General features: G+C 33.0%; 2 protein-coding genes across 3 annotated transcripts; one reads left to right on the forward strand and one right to left on the reverse strand.

Annotated features, from left to right (window-relative positions):
* The first annotated feature begins 468 nt into the window (after positions 1-468).
* On the forward strand, positions 469-6,548 carry LOC139894207 (developmentally-regulated G-protein 1). Of its 2 annotated transcripts, none has more exons than XM_071877420.1 (12): positions 469-765; positions 1,319-1,404; positions 1,792-1,859; positions 2,008-2,084; positions 2,292-2,472; positions 2,682-2,738; positions 3,487-3,561; positions 3,647-3,766; positions 3,985-4,155; positions 5,394-5,507; positions 5,652-5,822; positions 6,095-6,548. In XM_071877420.1, the coding sequence occupies exons 2-12, from the start codon at positions 1,335-1,337 to the stop codon at positions 6,188-6,190; spliced, it is 1,200 nt and encodes a 399-aa protein (XP_071733521.1). In that variant the 5' UTR covers positions 469-765; positions 1,319-1,334; the 3' UTR covers positions 6,191-6,548. The 2 variants fall into 2 exon arrangements, with proteins under 2 accessions (XP_071733521.1, XP_071733520.1); XM_071877419.1 differs by having other exon boundaries at positions 469-650.
* Positions 6,549-7,524: 976 nt separating this feature from the next.
* Positions 7,525-10,682, reverse strand: LOC139894208 (proteasome subunit alpha type-6-like). Its single transcript, XM_071877421.1, has 9 exons — positions 10,493-10,682; positions 10,219-10,313; positions 10,045-10,126; positions 9,283-9,379; positions 8,850-8,908; positions 8,579-8,661; positions 8,374-8,469; positions 8,038-8,097; positions 7,525-7,755 (listed from the first exon to the last, which is right to left on the reverse strand). Exons 1-9 carry the CDS (start codon positions 10,566-10,568, stop codon positions 7,663-7,665), a joined length of 741 nt encoding a protein of 246 aa, XP_071733522.1. The 5' UTR covers positions 10,569-10,682; the 3' UTR covers positions 7,525-7,662.
* Between the last annotated feature and the right edge of the window lie 13,294 nt (positions 10,683-23,976).

The raw sequence follows: 23,976 nt of genomic DNA on the forward strand, positions 1-23,976 counted from the left end.
CGTTCAAAACCACTTCTAACCGTCAGTGGCGGAACATAGAGCAACCCAAAGGGGGTATCCGCCCCCCCTGGATTTAACGGGAAAAAAAATTTTACACTAAAAAAATTTTTTTTTTACCAAAAAATAAGGTTTTTTTTAGTGTTCGCCCCTGCTGACAATGAAAAATTTATTAAATTTTTAGACTCGCCCCCTCTGTAGTCGGGTTCAAGTTCCGCCGCTGCTAACCGTCGTTAATAAAACTTGCCCTTAAAAAAACTTTGAATTGATTTATAGATGGATGGATAAGAAACAAATAAGAAAAATAAGCCCATCCGACGACCAAGTAACTAGTTTTGGTTTGTCCAAAAAGAACAAACCAACTGGACTGGGCTCACAAATGAAATCCAGAATCCAATTTTTACATATATCTAAACCAATCAACAGAGACGTAGTAAGATAGATGCTCTAGAAAACTCATCAGCATCATAAAAAACACAACCTCTTTGAAAAGGAAAAAAGGGGGGGCTATAAATTAAATTATTATACAGTAGCAGTCATCTTCACTATCGTCGCCGATTCCAAGTCACTCTAACCCCGCGTGCCCTTCATCTTTGCCGTTACGGGGAGATCAGCTCCACAATTTCAACATCATCTACTTCATTCCTTCAATTGTTCGTCTAATTTCCCTCATCTCAATCACTTCACTTATTGATTAAAACTTAAAATCAGTTTCAATTGTGTGTAATATACCCTTCACTTGTTGCCTTTTAGTAATCCGTCTCTACAGTAAGACCTATAGCTATTTTTTGTATTTTTTTGTTTTTTAATTTATATATCGATCCGGTTATTAGCTTCGATAATTGCTGTATACTCTTTTAACCATGCGCCTGTTCATTTCAGTTGATCTTATCTAATTATCTTGTTTCATGTTCAACGCTCTACAGTTTATTATACAGACAGACGGGGGTACAGTTAGTAATTAATTATTATATGCATAATAATAATAATAATGTGGATTTATCGTAGTAAATATAGTGGTGGTGCTCATTTTTAGATACATTGGTAGATAATCTACATTGGTTTTGTAGGTAACAAATGTGATATTTCCGATAACTTCTCTTGTTAAACATTATAATTTGAATTAGTTAGAGGCTTTGTATAAGTTGTCAATTTTTGCACTGCTACTTCTCTTGCAGTTCTATTATACAAGAATAGATGTTGTGGGATGTTACTTGTATCATAAATGTTCATTGTGGGCTTCATCATTGCGTGTTGGAACGTAAGAGCAATGTTGTATTTATTTAATATCCTAATTAAACTTCATCCATATTTTTTGCAGCCTATTCTAAAGAAAGATGGGGATCATAGAAAGGATCAAAGAGATTGAAGCCGAGATGGCACGGACCCAAAAAAATAAAGCCACAGGTTATGAATGAATGACTTTCTTATAGTTTCTGCTTTTACAACTAGACAATTATTTGTCACTTTTAGTATTGGGTTAGCATATATTTGTATGCAATATGTACAGTGAGGGAAATTAGATGTTTATTGGCTTAGTTATATTCATGGTATATGAGTACTTGGTATTTCTCGAAAGTCACATTTCTTGCTTGTTATATGGTATTGGTTGTATATTCAATTTGTTTCACCTTCTGCTATTCAGCTCAAGCCTGTAAGCTTTTGAATCCTGTCTCAGTTTATGAATTTGTTTCTCTGTTTTTTTTTTCCTTCCATATTTTATGTCATTGACATCATTGTGTACATGAAAAGTATTTTTGAGTATGTTGTTCATTTTGTCTTTTCTTAATACAGAATATCATTTGGGTCAGCTTAAGGCTAAGATAGCAAAGCTAAGGACACAACTATTAGAACCACCCAAAGTAAGCAGATGATTTGATTTCTCGATTTTCTTACTTTGTATATTGCTTGCACATGGTAATCGTGCGTATATGATGCATTTATATGCACATAATCAAATGTGATTACTAATATTATATACCACCTTATGTAATTTTAAATGATATATAGGGTACTAGTGGAGCTGGAGAAGGCTTTGAGGTGACAAAATATGGGCATGGTCGTGTTGCACTTATAGGATTTCCAAGGTGTGTTTCCCGGGTGGCTTTGCTTTTTGAATAATTTTTTCCAAACTATAAGCAAACATTCAAATAATATGATAGTGTTTTATTCTCTTTGTTATCTCTTACTTCTGTACAATGTAGCCCTGAAATTTAGCTTATCAAGTGTGTTCCCATGTAAATGATCTCTGAAGTGTCAGTTTTCATGGTTCTAATACTATTTTTATATTTCAGTGTGGGTAAGTCAACACTTTTGACCATGTTGACGGGAACTCAATCAGAGGCTGCAGCATATGAGTTTACAACGCTTACATGTATCCCTGGGATAATTCACTACAACGGTACCAAAATTCAATTGCTTGATCTTCCTGGAATCATTGAAGGAGCTTCTGAGGGCAAGGGGCGTGGTAGGCAGGTAACAACATTAAAAAAAAAAAAAATGACTGATTGTCATATTACTTTTGGGGAATGGCTTTTCACACGTTTGATCGATATTCTACTTATAAGCTTTACAGTCGTAACATTATACACATAATAGAAAGTAGAAACATCTATCAGAATATTGCTTAATAAGTTATTCAATAGCCGCATCTTTACTAATGCAATCATTCTTTTCAAGTTTAGGTGATTGCAGTTTCGAAGTCGTCAGATATTGTGTTGATGGTTCTTGATGCTTCAAAAGTAAGTTCTCTTTGTGACTTGAAACCTTGTTTAGCCATATGCTATCTGTGATTTGGTAACTATGATTGATTGATATCGAATTGTGACTTAAAAGTGATGTGAAGTATCTTTTTTTTATTGTTCATAATGCTTTAGGTATGTTTAAGTGTTGTGAGTGTGAGGGAATGATGATGAAGTTGGAATCCTATATATCCACCTGAAGGTTTGGGTTTAGAAATCCATACCTGTTTTGTTTTATCAGCTTATTAAATCCATACCCATATTGATGACTGACTCCAAACCAAGTGCCACAAATCCGTTGTGCTTGCTCATTTCACTTGTCAGTTGTCATCGTGATCTGAAATTCGTAAGACAAAATATTTGAAAGTTACATTCCTTCTCTCATTGAAAACTCCAGAAAGTTGACAGATCAAAAAATATTTAAATAATTGTACACTCATATTTATACTAGTAATTTGTTATGATCAAATTTGTATAATGGTATTATCACCATTCACTTTGTCTGCATAAGTCCAAAATTATTTTCAGGCAATGAATGCTCAAAGTGTCATTTAATGTTAGCATATGGGGTTTTCACTCAGTGCCTTCGAAACCATTTTACTGCAAAGAACTTTCAAGTTGAAATGGAGGTCATTCCGTTGATCACTATAGATTACAATCTTTTTTTAAATACTGATTTGAAGGTTGAGGCATTTTTTTCTACTTTTGTCCCTTTAATATCTGTCTTTAATGTTAACAAATTTTCCAGAGTGAAGGACATCGACAGATACTGACAAAAGAGCTGGAAGCTGTTGGCTTGCGCTTAAACAAGAAACCACCTCAAGTAATGTTTCAGACTTGCGATTAAGAAAAGTTAAGCATGTATATATTGTTTGCTTGTGTATGACTCTACGTATCCCTTGCGGCAGATATACTTCAAAAAGAAAAAAACTGGAGGTATTTCCTTTAACACCACCATGAAGTTGACTCATTTGGATGAAAAGCTTTGCTACCAAATCCTACATGAATACAAGATTCACAATGCAGAGGTATTCTGAGGTTTCAAATCAGTGTATCATCTGTGTATAACCTTAGGAACAACTTACGTACGTAGCCTAAGAATCTTTTTTATTTTCTTAATACCAAAATGGATCTCTCGATGTCATTTTTCTGATATTCTCTTTGGTATCTGTTTAAGAAATCGTCCCGCATCATTCCCAAGTTAAGGCGTGGTCATGATATTACCCTTTTTTCTATTTATTTGCAGTTGTTATTCCGTGAGGATGCCACCGTGGATGATCTGATTGATGTTATAGAGGGAAACCGTAAGTACATGAAGTGTATATATGTCTATAACAAAATAGACGTTGTTGGTATCGATGATGTTGATAAATTAGCACGACAACCAAATTCTATTGTCATTAGTTGCAACTTGAAGGTATGTTCTGTACTTCATTTTGTAAAGCATTGTGAAAACATTCCAGTTAAAATAATATTATCCGTAGGGTTTATTGTTTGAAAATGTATTATACTTTACCTATTTTAGTATTACATGGGGCGTACTCTAAAAAGATCTAATGCATGTATTAAAACCTGTTAATTCGTCTATCGTATGAACAATGTAATCCGAAACCTGCTAGTTGCTTAGGTGGCATTGGTTATGGTGACATGGCGTTATGGCAACGAGTTAGCAAATGACTTGATATTATTAGTTTGTTTTTTCTTTGATTAATAAAAAATAAACATGATACTAATATTGTACAAAAATGATAGTTAATATCAAGTCATGACCCAACATATCATTGTTTTATATTGATTTCTTTATGAACCTTATAAACTCCTAAAATGATTCCAACTCACGTTTTTAAACCTCGTGAATAACACCAACTTTATTGACTTGCAATTCTGTTGATGGAATTTACGCTAACATGAATGATTACATAAACACAATGGCCAACAACTTCACGTCTCAGATCAAACGCCACAAACCTTCAACTCTTTGCATTATGATCTACAGATCGAGTTGGAGGGATTGGGGAGGCGAAGGCTTCTTTTTATTATGAAATTGATTGTTGCTGTTGTTTATGCTGTTTGAGTTATCGGTGATTTTGGTAACTGATTAGTGAAGAACGAGGGTGGACTGAAGTGGACTAAGAATCTTAGATGATATCGTTGTAAGAAAATGTAGTGGCCGGAGCATCTTAGATGAGATCATGACCGGTAAAGTAGTCGCCGGAAAATGATATTGTCACCAGAATATCTAATATCCATTTTATTGCCGGAAAACATGGAGACGTCGGAATGTCTGATCGGCACCAGAAATGGGAGGGGATGACTGGAGATGGAGAATGTTAAGGGATTAATGACATTTCAATGGGTCTTTTTCTATCGACCCGAAATTGATGATGTGGACGATTAGTGGGCAAAACTGGTTACACGTCAATACATAGCAGGTTTCGGGTCACACTGTACATACAATAGACGAACTAACGTGTTTCAATACATACAATAGATCATTTTTAAAGTACGTCCCATCCGATATCTGATACAATAGTAAAAGAGGTAAAATTTGATACATTTTCAAACAATAATTGTTTGTGTGTGCCTATGTATTTATTTAATGGTCAACAAAGTTGAATAAAAATATCATATTTAAAATTTTGAGATGTGTGACAGCTGAATTTGGATAGACTGCTTGCAAAGATGTGGGAAGCGATGGGGCTAGTCAGAGTGTATACAAAACCACAAGGCCAACAACCTGATTTTGGTGACCCCGTGGTCCTATCCGCTGTACGTCAATTACTCAGTTTGTGTGTGTGGTCTTTTTTTTTTTTGTGTGTGTTTGGATGGTTAGTGAGTATATCGATTGTATTCTGGCTGGAAAGTAAGTTCAATGAAATGTTAATTTAATAATAATAATAATAATAATATCAGGATAGAGGGGGGTGTTCAGTAGAAGACTTTTGTAACCATATACACAGAAGCCTGGTGAAGGAAGTGAAATATGTGTTGGTTTGGGGCTCAAGTGCAAGGCATTCCCCTCAGCATTGTGGCCTAAGTCATGTTCTTCAAGATGAGGATGTTGTTCAGATCGTCAAGAAAAAGGTACTCACTCATATATATTTACATCATTCAAATGAGATGATATAATTTTGACCCATTTACTTATGAATGGGTCAATTTGGGTCGTGTTTGTATTTCAAGTGACATGGGTCATATGGTATCTATTTGACAACTAAATTATACACCGTATCAAACATAAACTAATTGTTTTTTGTAGATGATTTATTGGGTTTTCTTGTTTTTAGCTAAAAGGGAAATGGGTACAATTGGATGTTGACTTAATAATTAATTGTGTGTCTGTTCCTGGTAAATAGGAGAAGGAAAGTGAAGGAAGAGGTCGGTTCAAGTCGCATACAACTGGTCCTGATCGTATAGCTGATAGAGTAAAGAAGGCTCCCTTGAAGAATTAATTAGTTAGGCTGGAACAACAGATCTAGTTGGTCATTATTTGTGTTCAACTGTTCAAGGGTGGTGGGTTATAATGGGGTCTGGAAGCTGGGCAGTATCTCTTCTCTGGTATATTTATTTTATGCAAAAAATGAAGAAAACAAAATATATTGTTTTTGATTGAATTTCTGCATAACCCACCAGATGTTTAGTACATGCATGCAAGCTTAAACGTTTTGGTATTATCTTGATCAAGACATAAGCCAGTGTTCTTCTCCATGTTAAACCCTTAAACACTGCCAAGCTACTATTTTATGTTGTGATGTTAAAAAGGGAGGAAACATGTGATGTGTTGCTGAGTTTCTATTTATATTTTGGACATTCGTATGTGTTTTAGAATGCTTTCGTGTTATTTGTCACATTATTGTGTGCTTGATTATATATATTTTTTTATTTCTAACGATAGGACTATGAGGGTTCACGTTCATCAAAAGAATAATACAGTCGAGAAATGGATATTTATGTCATACAGGAATAGCTCTATTTTCAAACCAGATACCAGATATACGTACAAGATTCATAGTTGGGCAATAAGTAATTTAAACAAGGGTGGGGTTAAAAGGAAAATTAGCATAACGTGTAGAACACTAATATGATTGAATCAAATCATCGACAACCAGCATATAATGGATTAATGGTATAAGTCTGGAATTAATTTTTTGTTGTTACTACAATAATAAAGTGGCTACAAATTTGTGCTCAAGAGGGTAAACGAGCCAGACAACTCGATACTTACTTGAGATTGGCTCATTTTAAGCTCAATTCAAGTTGAATATAGGTCAACTCAAGTAGAGCCCCTATTAGTAATTTTGAACCCATTGGATCAGGTACAACCGAACCAAACCAACCAACTCATTTCACCACCTTTAACTATAAGCTACTTAAAGCTGTCACCCCTTTTGGATTTTTTGGTTACTAATGCGTCGCTGCCCATTTTCAAGGGGGTTGAAGTGATCGCCAAGTTAGAAGAGGAGGAGGCAGTACTACTAATTGCTGAGATTTAGCTCAGAGTTATTCATCCTAGACTTCAAGTATTTACTGATTATGTTTCATATGATCCAAGCAAAGTATCCCGTTAGACTATACGAGCTTAACGATGTAGAATAACAAAAGATGCGAAGAAGGCAAATTTCAATTCCGATGCAACTTTTATGGCCATAGTTCACCGGCGACGATCTTATTACATTCACTGATTGTCAACCACACTTCCATTTCGTGTTTATTATGGGTGGAGCGAGATCTCAAGAAGTAAGAGAAAAATAAATATCAGTGTTGGATGAAATATATATGGCAAAGATGAAGATAAATGAAGTACATTATCAATGCAAATATTACAAGTTTGGGAAAACAACCAATGATTCAAGAGCAACATGGTTTCGAGTTCTAAATACTAACATTATTCCAAGAACAAGAAAACAGTAACAATCAGTAGAATTTAGTCACGCTCGCTGATAGCAGTCAAGTGCTCATCAATTTCCTCGGTAGATAACACATGAAACACGGGATTGTCCTTTCGTACAACACCAACCTGCCCACAAAGTCCACAAACTACATAACTATGATACACAATGACAGCATATTACAACCACCTAGTGCTGCCCAAAAACAGCAAACCAAAGCCCATTAAGGGCTTATCAGGCCTAGGCCCAGCTTTTGAGCATCTGTTCTCGAGTCCAAAAATCTAACACATGCAATTTGATGCAGCATTAAAGAGCAAAAGTATGATACAAGCTTGTGGATTCTCTTTACCATTATATACACACTTCCGTTATTACTTATTAATTGAACATGGTATAAGAGCATATCATACCTCAATCTCATTGGCCTTGAAGTCTTCTTGTAGAACAGATTGCAAAGCAGAGATTGCAGTCTGCAGTAATAAGTAACAAAATGTTTGATGTTATAGTAAATAGTGATCATGACTAACAGAACAGATCGTTCAAATCTATCTCACTTGTAACTTCACTAATAAATCATCAAATCTATCTTTGATTTTAGATTATGTATTTTCACCAAAAAAAAGAAAGTTGTAATTGGTATGATAAATAAGAAAAGGTATTTGGAACACTGTAAAGAGCAACCAGCCAACCAGGTTTGCATAAAATGTAGCATTTGTCAAATTAAACAGAAATTCAGGATATCGAACCTGTACTGTCTCGTAGTAAGAAAATTCAGGATCATTTTTCATTTTCTTCTCCAAGAAATTAATTGCCTCCTGTTCTTTCAAGCCAGCACTTGTTGCCTGTAATATTTTATATAGATTAGATATTAAGATGATTGGAATGGTGAGTTAAAATGTTCATTGTTGAAAAATATCAAAATCAGATTTCCATTGAGATTTATTCATATACCTTATGACCAAAAAAGTGGCCTGCTGGATCACATTTGAAGAGCCTAGGACCATTTTCATCATCAATACCCAAGACCATAGCCACTGCAGCAAAATCATACAGTAGAAAGAAATATATTAAACAAATTAATGACCATCTACATTTCATTAGTGAAAGCAACTCCAAACAACGAAGATTCATTACCTAGTCAACTAACAAATACTACTACAAGGTAAGTAGTCACAGAATATGTATACAGAGAGTCTGAATTTTAAAAAGGCAAGAAACAAACCTACTCCAAGTGGTCTCATATAAGCATGTTGAGTATAGACTTGCGATTTGTCTGCAATCCTGTAACACATGATTTTAATCAATAAACTGTTCTAACAGATTTAATATCGTGGCATATTACATATCTAAAAAACCAGCCACTGCAATAGCGAGCTATGAATGACCTATAGAAAAATCAGAAAATCATGATGATAAATTCTTCAAATGATATATATCATCACCAATAAGAAGTGGGGCATCTTCTCTTATTTTATCTGTTGTTTCAAAGCTTCAAGACTATTCAGGCATGATTATTTCATGTTGGCAGTTGTTTAGCATAATGTGTATCCATGTGTACACATATTAGCTAAGTTGTCACACTTAACTGAATCACAACGGCACATTATCCATCTTACAAAAAGAAAGGCAACTGCATAACATAATAATAGAATTACCATCTAGCCAATACGTCAACAGGCATCTCATATCCATATTTAAAACGGAACTCGGCAGCTTCGTTCCTTGCTTGTTGAACCAAGGTCCTTGCATCAGCTGAAATATAGAATAAACTGTATCAATACTACTCAGACTTGGCAACCACAAAAGAAGTAAACACACTTGATGGGTTCAATAATACAATAACATATAAATGAAGCAACATGATAAAATGCCCCATCAATAATGGAGATGCCTAGTTCATTCCACCATAAAACTCAAATTCTATTGAAACGCTCAAACGCAGATGCTAGCAGGGACATTCCGCTTTTGGTTATAAAAACCGCCCACCAAAATTGTGACCCTAGATTAACTAAGCAACATTGTATCCTTACACAAAATGACGATGCTGGTGTAAAAACATGAGGCAGAAAGTTGAGATAAAAAAAAAAAAAAGATTAGCGGATAAAAGGTAACAGCATATGATTACCCCAGATTCATAACCATCCCATAACATACCTAACACCAAACAGCATTACTTAAGTATTCATTTCATCAAACCAATATAATAAAGCAATTCCTTCCATTTCCATTTGATATTTGCTTGTTATGAAATAAAAATTCCAAAAAATTAAAACAAGGCGACCATACACTGCTGAGAGTTGTGTCAAGATTATAATACGCTGTTTTCGATTAAACATGATCGCTACAAATGAAAAGGAAAACCAAGGAACATATAAATAATATTTTTTGATACTTCAATTGATTAAAAAAAAAAGAACCTGTAGTTCCAGTAGCCAACAATCCAAGAAACTTAGTAACTGGAAAGAGATGTGTAACGCTGGTTGGATCCAAAAGCTTGTCCTGCATCACAACTCGAAAAATTACATAAACAACAAAAAACAATTTCTTCTATGAAACTCTACTATAAATACCAGTACTAAATAAACACTCACCGGAACCTTCTTTTGAGTCACAACACACACCGAATCTTTTCCTCGAACTCCAATTGAGGTCACTCCAGCTGCTTTAACAGCTTTAAATGCATATTCTGTTTACATACATACTCAATTCATCATCAAAATAAAACATTTATTACTAACCCTAACATGAAAAAAAAAAACGTAGTTTTCTTATATAATTGATCGGATTAACAATCATGAATTGTTGATTAGTACGGATTGTTGTATAATAATTGTAGTGGATTAATTAGGGTTTAGCGAATCATACCGACTTGAAATAAACGTCCTTCCGGTGAGAATATAGTAATGTGACGATCATATCCACCTCCACTTCCACGGCTCATGATGAATTTTCAGGCGAGTGATTTATTATTAATTAATAATCAGTTGAATTAAAGAACAAGAAAAAAGCTTTCTTTCTTCTCAAGACAAGATCCTGAAGCAGTAGCAGCAAACCTTTGGAAGGGGAACGAGTAGTTAATAAATAAGTGGAAATTATGGAAACGTCGTCGTTTGAATGCTCCACCCCTCCACCCTTAGTTCGTTGGGCTTTAAGTGTTGGACCACGGTCTTGATTGTTTGGGTTGCAACAAAAACTTTTGATTGTGGACCCAAACTGACAACTTATTTCTACAAAGCATTTGGACCCATTTTATACCATACAAGATTTTGAAGGTGAAAACGTAGAGATTATAATTTTTTTTTTCTTTTTCAAAGCAATAATTTTTTATGAATAAAAATATAGCTAGCAAAAAGCTATTAACCTCAAACATTCTATATGAAAGAATAATATTAGTTCAATGTATAATACTAGTGAAATAACCCGTGGAACCACGAGTTTGTTTAAACGAAACAGTTTAATGATATGTTTTGGGTATTAATTTAACGTAAATACTAAAGTCATTTAGTTTTCTAAAGAATGCAAAGCGATTAGTCCACGAACGTATAAAATCACACGCACAATACCGCCCCATCTTGCTCAACACTCGTCGTACATCACTTGTTAGACACGATTTGCACCCGTAATAAGGTTTGCAAGTCCTTATTACACACACACGCCGTATCAACTCGTTAGTACAACGACTATCTTGTTCGATGATATTCGCAACGCAAACATAAATACAAACACAACGCAAATTATATTAATAATATCCGCATATTAATATAAACGTTAGTCCACCTACAACCAAGGCACTAACTACAACCCGTTCCAACCCGTACTCCTACAAGTCCCGCAACAAATAAGCACACACAAAAATCTAAGTCTAGGCACCTATCTCAAGTCACCTAAATCCCTTAGACCATGCTCTGATACCACTTGTAACGACCCAACCCGTTATCCAACCGAAAACACGCCTTAAAAAAAAAATTGTGAGACTGTGCATCTGGACGGCGTCCAGTTCTGAAGGACCGGACGGCGTCCAAACCTTTTGGACGGCGTCTAAATGAACTAAATAATTCTGATCAGCTTGACAATTTCACGCGGGCATAAAACCCGCTTTCCGACACTTTCACACGAAAACACTTTCACGATATGCTAATATAATTATAATTAAGAGATTCCCACATTAAAATCGAGTTTTACAACACCGGGCCCACATCGACCCAAATTACGACCAAGTGACCATTTCGACCCATTTTAGTTTTAATACAAAACATAGACCGAGCATGGTGATTGGGGATACACTACCCAATCCTAATCACATCCAAAAGCAAGTCTTCTAAAGCGAACTACGCAAGTCCACTAGTTCCCACGCTTACCCGAGCCACCGCCTCCACGCAAATCTATAAAAATGTAAACAACGAGAGTGTAAGCTAATGCTTAGTGAGTGAGAATATACTACATACATATATATGCATAAAATGAATACGCATCGCCAATACACAAATAGTAAACACATACCGCAATTCGAGCATAACTAAGCAATGTTATACCTAACGTACCACCAAGCCAAATCCGTAAGATTAGCTACAACATACAATAAGTATATATACGCATTGATAATGCTAAAAACGAACATATATTTCATAGCATTATCCCTCAAGAAAGACAAGCTTTTAGTTGCAATTGTTCTATTTACAAGTAATATTCGTTTAAATAATAAAAGGTGAAGACAAAAGACAGATTCGACGAATTGAAGATGCAAACGACCAAAAAGCTCAAAAGTACAAAGTACAATCAAAGTGGTTCAAATTATTGATAAGAAACGTCTCAAAATTACAAGAGTACAAGTCGCAAAATACAAGATATTAAATTGTACGCAAGGACGTTCGAAAAACCGGAACCGGGACCAGAGTCAACTCTCAACGCTCGACGCAACGGACTAAAAATTACAAGTCAACTATGCACATGAATATAATATAATATATAATTAATTCTTAAAATTATATATATATTATATTATTATATAAAACCGTCGGCAAGAAGAAAACAACAAAAGTTGAGCTGTCCCAGCTGGCCATGCGATCGTATGGCTTTGAAGAAGTATTTCCATGCGGTCGCATGACCCAAAAAGTCAGGCCACACCCCTATAAATTCGCAGTTTGGTGATCGATTATATATCTTTTTCTCTATCACTCTCACGTATACATATATATATATATATATATATATATATATATATATATATATATATAAATATATATATATATATATATATATATATATATATATATATTTTAATTTTAATTTTAATTTTAAATTCTAATAATAAGGGTATGTTAGCAAATATTGTAAGGGTGTAAGTCGAAATTATGTCCGTGTAACGCTACGCTATTATTAATCATTGTAAGTTATGTTCAACCTTTTTAAATTAATGTCTCGTAGCTAAGTTATTATTATGCTTATTTAATGCCGAAGTAATCGTGATGTTGGGCTAAATATTAAAATTGGGTAATTGGGCTTTGGACCATAATTGGGGTTTGGATAAAAGAACGATACTTGTGGAAATTATACTATGGGCTATTAATGGGCTTTATATTAACTAAATGATACCTCGTTGATTTAATATATAGACTTATAATTTGACGTATTTATATATAACCACATACGCTTGACTGGGTACGGTGGGCGGGATATCTATAAATACCAATAATTATTCATTTGACCAGACACGGGGATGGATTAATAATCAATAGACTTGTTGAAACAGGGGTGGATTACATTCAAGGGTAATTGGTGTAATTGTTAATAAAGTAGTAAAACCTTGGACTACACGCAGTCGATAACCTGGTGTATTCATTAAACAAAGTATTATGACCTTGTTACAATTCGAGTCCCCAATTAGTTGGAATATTTGACTTCGGGAATAAGAATAATTTGACGAAGACTTCCGCATTTTATGATTATGACTGATGGACTATTATGGACAAATTCGTATGGACATATCAAATAATCCAGGACAAAGGACAATTAACCCATGGGAATAAACTAAAATCAACACGTCAAACATCATGATTACGGAAGTTTAAATAAGCATAATTTATTTTATTTCATATTTAATTGCACTTTTAATTATCGTACTCTTATTTATTATCATTTTATTTAATTGCACTTTTAATTATCGTACTCTTTAATTATCGCAATTTTATTTTATCGCACTTTTATTTATCGCAATTTCATTATCGTTATTTAATTTACGCTTTAATTTAAGTTATATTTATTTTTAATATTTTACATTAGGTTTTAACTGCGACTAAAGTTTTAAAATCGACAAACCGGTCATTAAACGGTAAAAACCCCCTTTTATAATAATAATACTACTTATATATATTTTTGTATTTTTACAATTATAAGTTAAAACTAATATAGCGTTAAACTTGGCTAAGATCCCTGTGAAACGAACTGGACTTACTAAAAACTACACTACTGTACGATTAGGTACACTGCCTATAAGTATTGTAGCAAGGTTTAGGTATATCCATTCTATAAATAAATAAATATCTTGTGTAAAATTGTATTGTATTTAATAGTATTTTCTTGTAAAAATATAAACTATTTTATACACCACCTCGCACACATCAAGTATTTTTGGCGCCGCTGCCGGGGACACTAAAACGCCGAAAGCGTTGAATAATTAAATAACCTTTCGATAAACTACCGTCCGGTTGTAAAGGAAAGCGTTGAACAAGCAACTATTAAGGCAATGTCCCCTGACATGCTTTTAATTATGGTTTATAACGTGTCGGATGCAATTACTATCCTTGGTAGGAGCAATAGTAAAGCTCACCCTATGGTTTTTCGGTCTGGCACAAGGTCCTGTCTTTGACCATGCTATGCAACCACCGTTCTTACGGTTGACACCCGATTTAGTTCAGGTGACCTAATGAATTCCAGGTGAATTCCTAGGATTTTACGTTCAATGGTAATGAACGCATTGAAAATAGGGTTTTCAGAAAACAAATCGGTTTGTAATTTTGATCAAAATATTTTCTAGTTCAAGCTCGAGTTTAGATATCATCGAATTCCATGAGTTTGAATTCTCAATCTTTAAAAGTCAATCTCTAGGATTGAGTAATATCAGTCTTAAAAGCTGATTTTTGATCTTTAAGGAGATTATCCTTTCTGGGGGTCTGATTCATTAGTCTTATCAAGCTAATTTACACAGCGTCCTCCCCATTTTATGAGACAGATCCTCTCATAGTTAGGATAAGTCTGACCACTTGGCGACCCTGTTTGATGCTGAGGTCCGTGGATTTCCAGCTGATTTTCGAGAAAAAATTTTCAAGTTTTTTCGTAGACTCTACAACTGGTCTGGACGACAACTTCCTGACCTAAATCAAGAAGCGCGTTTCTTTTTCGGAAGACTTTACTTCCTTTTAATGATGGAATTGATTCATCGTGTAGATCCATCTTTCTTTCAAATATATTACAGTTTTTCGGGTAAAACAGTTAATTTTGTCCAAAATAAAAGTATCTTCAATTATTTGTACACAAATATGTGATATATGTTCAAAATAACTTGGTAAATTTTTCCCACACTTGGCTTTTATTTTCCTTTTTATTGTCCTCTATTCCATTTTAAATGAATTATAACATTTTGGGCTGTTTCTCAATTTATGTCCTTTCCGAGTTAACAATAATTTCGGTGTTAACACCTAGTTTTATCGTTCATAAATATGTATAAACATGATTTTGAATTCATTTAATTGAAAATTTTGAAAATTTTACTAGAATTGGGTAGTCAGTATATAAGACTAGGGCTGTTCTTTATTATCAGAGAGCACTAGATTCTAATACAACTACTGCATTACTAGTATTTTTAATGGTAACCAAGTGTATAAGTTAAAATTTTAAAAATCCGAAAGAATTTAACCCCTTCCCACACTTAAGATCTTGCAATGCCCTCATTTGCAAGAAATCAGTACAATTTAAATTATTGAGGGTGATTAGTGTAGAAAAATAATTAAATTTTACCAAAGTTTCCAAACATATTAGCGTTTGTTTTAAAAGCAAAGATTTTTAGTTTTTTTTTAATGTTTTTGGCATACTTTAATTCAATAAGATTAAAAATAATGATAATAAAATTTCTCGTCCCTCCCTCGGGTAAAGCAATTGCGGTTCAACGACCTAGTTTTCAACTCACGACGAATTTTAAATATCAAATTTTTAACTTAATGAAATAAAGTAAATTTTTGTTTTTAAATTCACACCAAACTTAAATTTAAAATGTATAAAATTAAAAAAATTCATATTATTAAAATTTTAAAAATTCACACCAAATTTATATTATAATTTTATTTTTATACATACAAACTTATATTAAAAATATAAAATTTTCAAATATTTACAAACTTAAATATATTGATTTAAAAAGTTTACAATAATAATTTAATATTAATATATTAATTTTAAAAACAAAGTAAAAATAAAAATTAAAAATCTTTTTGGTCTTTTATCCCACTTTAATCAATCAAATATTATCAAAAATATACGCCCCTCTTTTCGGTAAAGTAATTTCGGTTCAACGACCTAGTTTTACTCCTGACGAATTTCTGAAATATTTTAGGTTGATTGATTAAAGATATTTATACCTTAAGAATAAACGGTAAATTTCACAGTGATGTAATAAATTTTTGTATGATATCAATAATTTCGGTTACGCATACCTAATTTTATTGAATACCAATTTAATACTTTATAGCGAAAGATTTAGCGTTTATTATCAAAAGGTTAAAAGCAATAAAATAAAAATAAAAACTGTACATACTTACCTGTGAGATAGAATTCTCAGTGACCTGCTTTAGCCTACTCATAAGAGAGTCGGACTAATTGGTTTTCCATAGCTACATAGGCATAACCTTGAGCATTCAATGATTTTTCTTCGAAACATATGAACGGTCCTTCTCTGCATAAAGTAACGAACTCGGTATTGGAATATGTCTAATTCGTCGAGCATTTTCCTTCGTGTGACCATTTTCCGCATTTGTGACATCTTTCAAGGTGTCGTGCTCTTCTTTTCACTGCGGATTTTGATTTTTCTTTACCAAAATGTAACTTATTATGATCGTTTCTGAGTTCTTTTCTTACTCCGTCCAATTTGGCTCTTATTACTGATACCAGGTCACTCGGGAGTGTGTCATTATTACGTTTAGTAATCAAAGCGTGTAGCATTAGACCATGGTTTAGTTCACAGGAATTCTTCATCTCGTAAAACCTAAAAAAAATAAAAATTCAGAATGGGGGGAGAAGACTAGTTCTTTAGTGTAATGACCCAGAAATTTCTGACCAAATTTAAACTTAATATTTGTATGATTAACATTTCTGACACGATAAGCAAAGTCTGTAAAACTGAATCTCAAAATTTTTGAACTACTCTCATATATTCAAATACCTTTCGGTTGTTCTTGTCAATTCGCGAACAATTATATGTATATAGATACATATATATATATACTATAACTTGAAAACGTAACAATGTATTAATTATTTGATACCGTACATTAAACTTATTGGTTTAAATATTTATTTGAATATATATGTTAAGTTGGAATATTAATTGTATGAATAACTTACGACGTATATTTTAAAATGTGTTTAAAAATATTGAGAATAGATATTAACTTGGTTATGAAACGTTTTATAAATACTATTGTATTAATAAATAACGAGACAATGATTTATAGAAGTAAATGACCAAAACACTCGAAAGATTAAGATATACTTTGAGTGATATAGTTTATGGATAATTTAAGGCTATATTTTGACAAAGGTACGTGTCACGAAACGTAAATGCAAGTTTTCTAAGTGTACGAAAATGCGTTCGAGAAATTGAAACCGGGACATAAGTCGAGTAACAACGTACGAGTCATCTGAACGAAAATTACAGGTCAACTATGCACATGAATTTAATATAATATATAATTAATTATATAAATTAAATATATTATATATATATTTAAATAATATGTCGACAAACAAGAAAACAAAAGTTTGTGAGCTGGATCAGAGTGCCATGCGATCGCATGGTCTTGAAGCACAAATCTCATGCGATCGCATGGGGTGCTTTTTCAGAAAAGGTTCTATAAATTGCACGATTTCAGTTCTAACTTTCTCACAATCTTAATATTACTCCGTAAGTATTTATTTATATTATTTATATTATTATTATTATTATTATTATTATTATTATTATTATTATTATTATTATTATTATTATTATTATTATTAAGATTAATATTATTATTAATCTTATTATTATTAGTATTATTAATTAGTATTATACATAAAATACTACGACGAGGTTATGAGCGTGTCACCTTCAAAATGGGTTTTCGAGCGGGATAGAGCTAAGGAAATTATGGGTAATGTTCGGGGGTATATTTATGAATCAAACCTAGTGTTTATCATCTCCGTTACGTCTACGTACTTTTCTGAAATATTGAATCACAATATTGATACGTAAGCATTTATATTTTATCTTTTATATACTAATAGTGTATCCATGTCTAGTGCTCGAGTATATATATTTATACAAGCTTGTATGCTAAATTTCGTCGTTAAACAGTTTATAATGAATCACGAATTAAATATATATATTACCGGTAAAAGGTATATGATATACATGTTTTTGGAAAGCTGGCGAAAAATCAATAACTTTTCATTTAGAAATCGCGTAATTTCGATGAACGAGTCAAAAGTTATGGTCAACTGAATTATAATTGACGTTAATTGGAATTGCTTTTGAATCTGCAATTAGTATTTAAATAACTTGTTTGTAAGATTGATAAATTGGATTTTTGAATATTATCAACCGAGTAAATGAATCCTTAAATAAGGTACGTCTCGTTTTGTTTAACTATTGTCAAAATTGACTTTTTGAAACGACTTTGGATAACTTTTGTATGTCGATCTCGAGCATTAGGATTGTGATACACTATGATCTGACCTAGCTTGATAAACATTTATTGACCAACATATGTTCTCTAGGTTGAGATCTACGGTTATTTGGTAATCCGATTTTCGGTCACATTTTGGTGAACGACTTTATATGCTACTAAAGTGAGTTTCATATGATCCCTTTTACTCTATATTTTTGGGCTGAGAATACATGCACTTTATTTTAAACGCAATGGATACAAGTACATACTAAATTCTACACTGAGTTTGAACCGAAAATCCCTTAGCTTTGGTAACTAGTAACTGCCAGTTATAAGAACTGGTGGGCGCGAGTAGTAGTATATGGATCCATAGGGCTTGATATCCCCGTCCGAGCTAGAGCGCTAGCCTTTTAACGGGCGTATGCTATTTGAGAAGCGTACACGTTGGTTTGCATGTATTATTAAGATGATTATACAAAGGGTACAAATTATATATACGTTAAGTTTAGTTACCAGGGTGCTCAATCTTGTAGAATGATTTGATAAACGTTTCTGGATGAAACAACTGAAATCTTGTGATCCACCTTTACATACAGATTATACGAAACATTAAAACTATGAACTCACCAACCTTTGTGTTGACACTTGTTAGCATTTTTATTCTCAGGTTCCCTAGAAGTCTTCCGCTGTTTGCTTATATGTTAGACAAGCTATGTGCGTGGAGTCTTACATGGCATATTTTTCAAGGAAACGTTGCATTCACCAAATCATCACCATGTATCTTATTTTGACTGCATTGTTAACGGAAGTACTGTTGTAAACTATTATTTATGGTGATTGTCTATATGTAGAAATCATCAGATGTCGAAAACCTTTGATTTAAATATTCATTTATGGTGTGCCTTTTCAAAAGAATGCAATGTTTACAAAATGTATCATATAGAGGTCAAATACCTCGCAATGAAATCGATGAATGATGTGTTCGTCCATATGGATTTGGAACGATCGTCACAGTTGGTATCAGAGCGTTGGTCCTAGTGAACTAGGTCTTGCATGAGTGTGTCTAACTGATAGTTGTTAGGATGCATTAGTAAGTCTGGACTTCGACCGTGTCTGCATGTCTAAAGTTTTGCTTATCATTTCTTGTCAGAAATTACCTGCTTATCATTCCTAGTCTAGACACGTTTTACTGCATTGATTGCATGAATAGTGTATAGACAAAATTCATATCTTAGCGTATCTATTACTGTAAGCTTTTCCTGACATCTTCCGAAAATTTCTCCGTGATTTATGGAATTTGGTATTATATATACATATGTAAATTATGTATTGAAGAATACTAAACTAAATTCTATAATCTAATTCATATCAAAAATCATCTCCCTAATTATACAAGATGGATCCCGTATCTAGTTCAAATTCCTTAAACTCTGACAGCTATTCCGATATGGATATTCACCTGAATTTCAAATACAGTATAACCGGAATGGATCAACCAATTAGCCATCATCTATTCTGGATGAATTGGGGATGAGTTCATAGCCTACTTAATTATTGGAGACAAGAAGAAGGCGATCCCTTCCATCCACCACATTGCCCTCTTGGCGAAGAATCTGAAGCACTTACCGGCGAACCTGTTCGAGACACCATTTTCTCTCTCATTTCCAGAGTATCTCGTCACGATAATATACTATCGCAAATTCTGGATCTTATTCATCCGCTCGTCCGAACTGCCAATCATCCCGGTGTAGTAGAAGAAGTCAACGAGCTTCGTGCTCGGGTAGTGGCTTTAGAGAATATGGTGCAAAGGTTACAAGCACCAGCAGCATCACCGGCATCAACAGTACCACTAACAACAACACCAACAGTACCATTACCACCACCAACAACATCCGCATCGTAAACCTCAACTTCACAAACTGTCCCACGAGCATCAACGTCATACGTACCGTAGTTACCAAGAAATACCAGCAACAATAACCGATGAAGTATTAACTCATTTCCCCTGAAGAAGTTTTATGTATATTTAATATAAATGAATTTTAAAATAAAAATAAATCTTTTCGTACTAAGCTATTACGTGTGAATCTTAACTGGTAGGTACTACTCGGTTAGTTCATATTACTAATATGCAATGATGTACATCCTTCCTTAACAACTTAACCATTGTTAACTACAATCTCTGTTTCAACTTAATGAATTCCATTTCATAATAAACCAAGTGTATTATTCAATTACATAATTGATTTTACATTTTCATTTTCGATGTACTCGAAACTTTCCAGAAAACATCATCTGTGCCTTGTAAGGTTCACAAAAATTCCACGAGCATCAACATTCTTCATCGAGGAATAAGAATAAATAATGAAGTATCGATTACATTAACGAAATACTCCGCAAAGATTATGTAATCTTTAATGTTTTAGAGATTAATCATTTCTAAGTCAAGCCGAAAATTAAATGAGCTTAATATGCTATTAACTCATTAAATCTGTGTTACATCTGAAGAAAATATACATACATATATTTTCATAAAGACGGTAATAAAAATTCTTTTGTACAAAGTATTAATTGTGAAATCTTTAACGGGTAGGTAATACCCGGGAAATATATAAGTTTGCAATTAATATGTTACACTGTACAATCTTCAACTTTGATTCAAAAATTATTAACAATGCTCACAACGATATACAATCGTTTTCATACAAATTCAATTACATATTCTGATATTGACGGATCAGAATCTAAGTCATAACTCTGAACCGGTGACATCATTCTTAGATCTCTACATCTTTCAAAGCTATACTTTGACTTTAAATCAGTGCAAGATCCATTAGCATTGTTTTTACCGAAAATAACCTTGCAATTCCTTTTCAAAAGTATCCAGTATTATCAACCGTTCAACCAGTCAACGACGACCTTTCAGACTTGTAACTTTGGCATATACGTTTTTGTTACTGGGGAACCTTTCATGTTCCACCATATTAACAGTAAATGTACCAGCAAATTCATTAATCTGTGACTTAAAGTCTCTCCGAAAAACCATTATAATTGTTCATTGAAACCCTATCATGTACTCGTCTACATCTTCTAACAATAATTGCCATACCAACTACCGGGAATTAGCAATCAGTATTTTGAATCTCGCAGCATTTTCTACGACAAAAGTTATATATAGATAACATCTATCTTCTAGACTTACATACTTTGAATGTGAAGTTTCTGAAAAACATCCCAAACTCCGAAACTAGTTCTCCGAATTTTGAAAAATGCTGATGAAGCAGCAAAAACTGTAAATGACCTTAACAGTTAAAAGCTTGATGATAAAGAATAGTATGGTGGTAAAGTTGAGAAAAAGAGAAGGTTTGGAACTGGAAAACGGATTGAGTAGACCATGAAGGAGGCTGTGGACAAATCACAAAAACGAAATCTACCTTCAAAGAATACAAATGATTCAGTGTCTGCTGAAATCCTTAGCAAATACCTTGCTCCTTAGTCTAAAACCTTTGCGGACAATATTCTTCATCATCATCTTATCTTAAATATTCTAAGATATCATCGTATCTTCCATTATAAATATCCTCCATATTTCTGAAGATATTTTTTTTATAACCATTCTTATCTGAAATCATTCATCTCTTCACGCTATCTGTGTTACATCATAAAAGAAACTATTTTAGTTTCTAAAATCTGAAAAATTCGAAAAATAGATGTTTTGAAGTAATGTTGGGAATTGAAGCATGAGTTAGTATAATATAATGACACTTGATCAAGGTGATTATATTACAGTACGTCATGCTGAGTTTCTAATGGAACGTGATAAAGGTTCACAGATCCCACCCTCATCATGAACCATGTTACATAACTCTTTCATTCCATATAATCCCTAAATATATCAAGAAAATATATTTCTTGATGATTCGGTCTTTTCCGAATATTCTGGTAATTTGACAAATCAAGATCGTGTCATTACAATTTCTTTCTTAGAACATTAACTATGTTCATCCAAAACTCCATACCTAAGAATTCTGGACCATTATCACCTTGACTTAAGGTCGGGAAGAGAAAATGAAAGCATGAAGCTCTGAAATATAATGGAGAATATAAAGCCCGATAACAACCCCGAAATTACAAACCGTGTATATCAATGCGTATAGCAATATAATGACACGGGAGAATGAAAAACACTATAAACCCAAGGTAATAGTAGAAGAAAATAACTTCCTCTGGTGGCAGATGAAAAAGAAGAATGAAGGATACGATAGCCAGGAAAATATCAAGAATCAGAACTGGATTAAGCATTTTCACAATCTATTGGGATGTATGAAATAAGAAAGAAGATTATAGGAGTGGTGAAAATAAATGAAACGGAAGAGGTCAATTTATAGCGAAATATCAGACATAGCAATCGAGGCAGATTACACATTTAATCAAAGAAAATCCTAATTTCCGCAAATTCCGAAGAATCAAATCTTATATAGATTATGAAGATTTTCTATTCCTTAAATTCCGAAAATCAATTGTTACTACGTCAAGAGTTAAAAACGAATCTCTATTTCCTCATTTCACTCTTTTACGATAACTTCTCTCATACGCTTCGAGTAATTGGATTGTTTTATCCATATTATTCAACGGTGAAAAAAATTCTATTTATCAACTCATATTCGTCATGAAAACATTTTTATTGTTAGCCATGCGACCTCACTCAAATTTCGGGACGAAATTTCTTTAACGGGGAGGTACTGTAATGACCCAGAAATTTCTGACCAAATTTAAACTTAATATTTGTATGATTAACATTTCTGACACGATAAGCAAAGTCTGTAAAACTGAATCTCAAAATTTTTGAACTACTTTCATATATTCAAATACCTTTCGGTTGTTCTTGTCAATTCGCGAACAATTATATGTATATAGATACATATATATATATATATATATACTATAACTTGAAAACGTAACAATGTATTAATTGTTTGATACCGTACATTAAACTTATTGGTTTAAATATTTATTTGAATATATATGTTAAGTTGGAATATTAATTGTATGAATAACTTACGACGTATATTTTAAAACGTGTTTAAAAATATTGAGAATAGATATTAACTTGGTTATGAAACGTTTTATAAATACTATTATATTAATAAATAACGAGACAATGATTTATAGAAGTAAATGACCAAAACACTTGAAAGATTAAGATATACTTTGAGTGATATAGTTTATGGATAATTTAAGGCTATATTTTGACAAAGGTACGTGTCACGAAACGTAAATGCAAGTTTTCTAAGTGTACGAAAATGCGTTCGAGAAATCGAAACCGGGACATAAGTCGAGTAACAACGTACGAGTCATCTGAACGAAAATTACAGGTCAACTATGCACATGAATTTAATATAATATATAATTAATTATATAAATTAAATATAT

Source organism: Rutidosis leptorrhynchoides, chromosome 2 (assembly GCF_046630445.1).
Source record: "Rutidosis leptorrhynchoides isolate AG116_Rl617_1_P2 chromosome 2, CSIRO_AGI_Rlap_v1, whole genome shotgun sequence".
In the NCBI taxonomy this organism is placed as follows: domain Eukaryota; kingdom Viridiplantae; phylum Streptophyta; class Magnoliopsida; order Asterales; family Asteraceae; genus Rutidosis; species Rutidosis leptorrhynchoides.

Coding starts and splice junctions, on each gene's coding strand:
- LOC139894207 (XM_071877420.1), top strand. CDS start 1,335: ATGGGGATCATAGAAAGGATCAAAGAGATTGAAGCCGAGATGGCACGG. Junction 1,860..2,007: donor AACTATTAGAACCACCCAAA/GTAAGCAGATGA, acceptor AATGATATATAG/GGTACTAGTGGAGCTGGAGA. Junction 2,739..3,486: donor TGGTTCTTGATGCTTCAAAA/GTAAGTTCTCTT, acceptor CAAATTTTCCAG/AGTGAAGGACATCGACAGAT.
- LOC139894208 (XM_071877421.1), bottom strand. CDS start 10,568: ATGAGCCGTGGAAGTGGAGGTGGATATGATCGTCACATTACTATATTC. Junction 10,314..10,492: donor AGGACGTTTATTTCAAGTCG/GTATGATTCGCT, acceptor GTATGTAAACAG/AATATGCATTTAAAGCTGTT. Junction 7,756..8,037: donor TCAAGGCCAATGAGATTGAG/GTATGATATGCT, acceptor CTTTGTGGGCAG/GTTGGTGTTGTACGAAAGGA.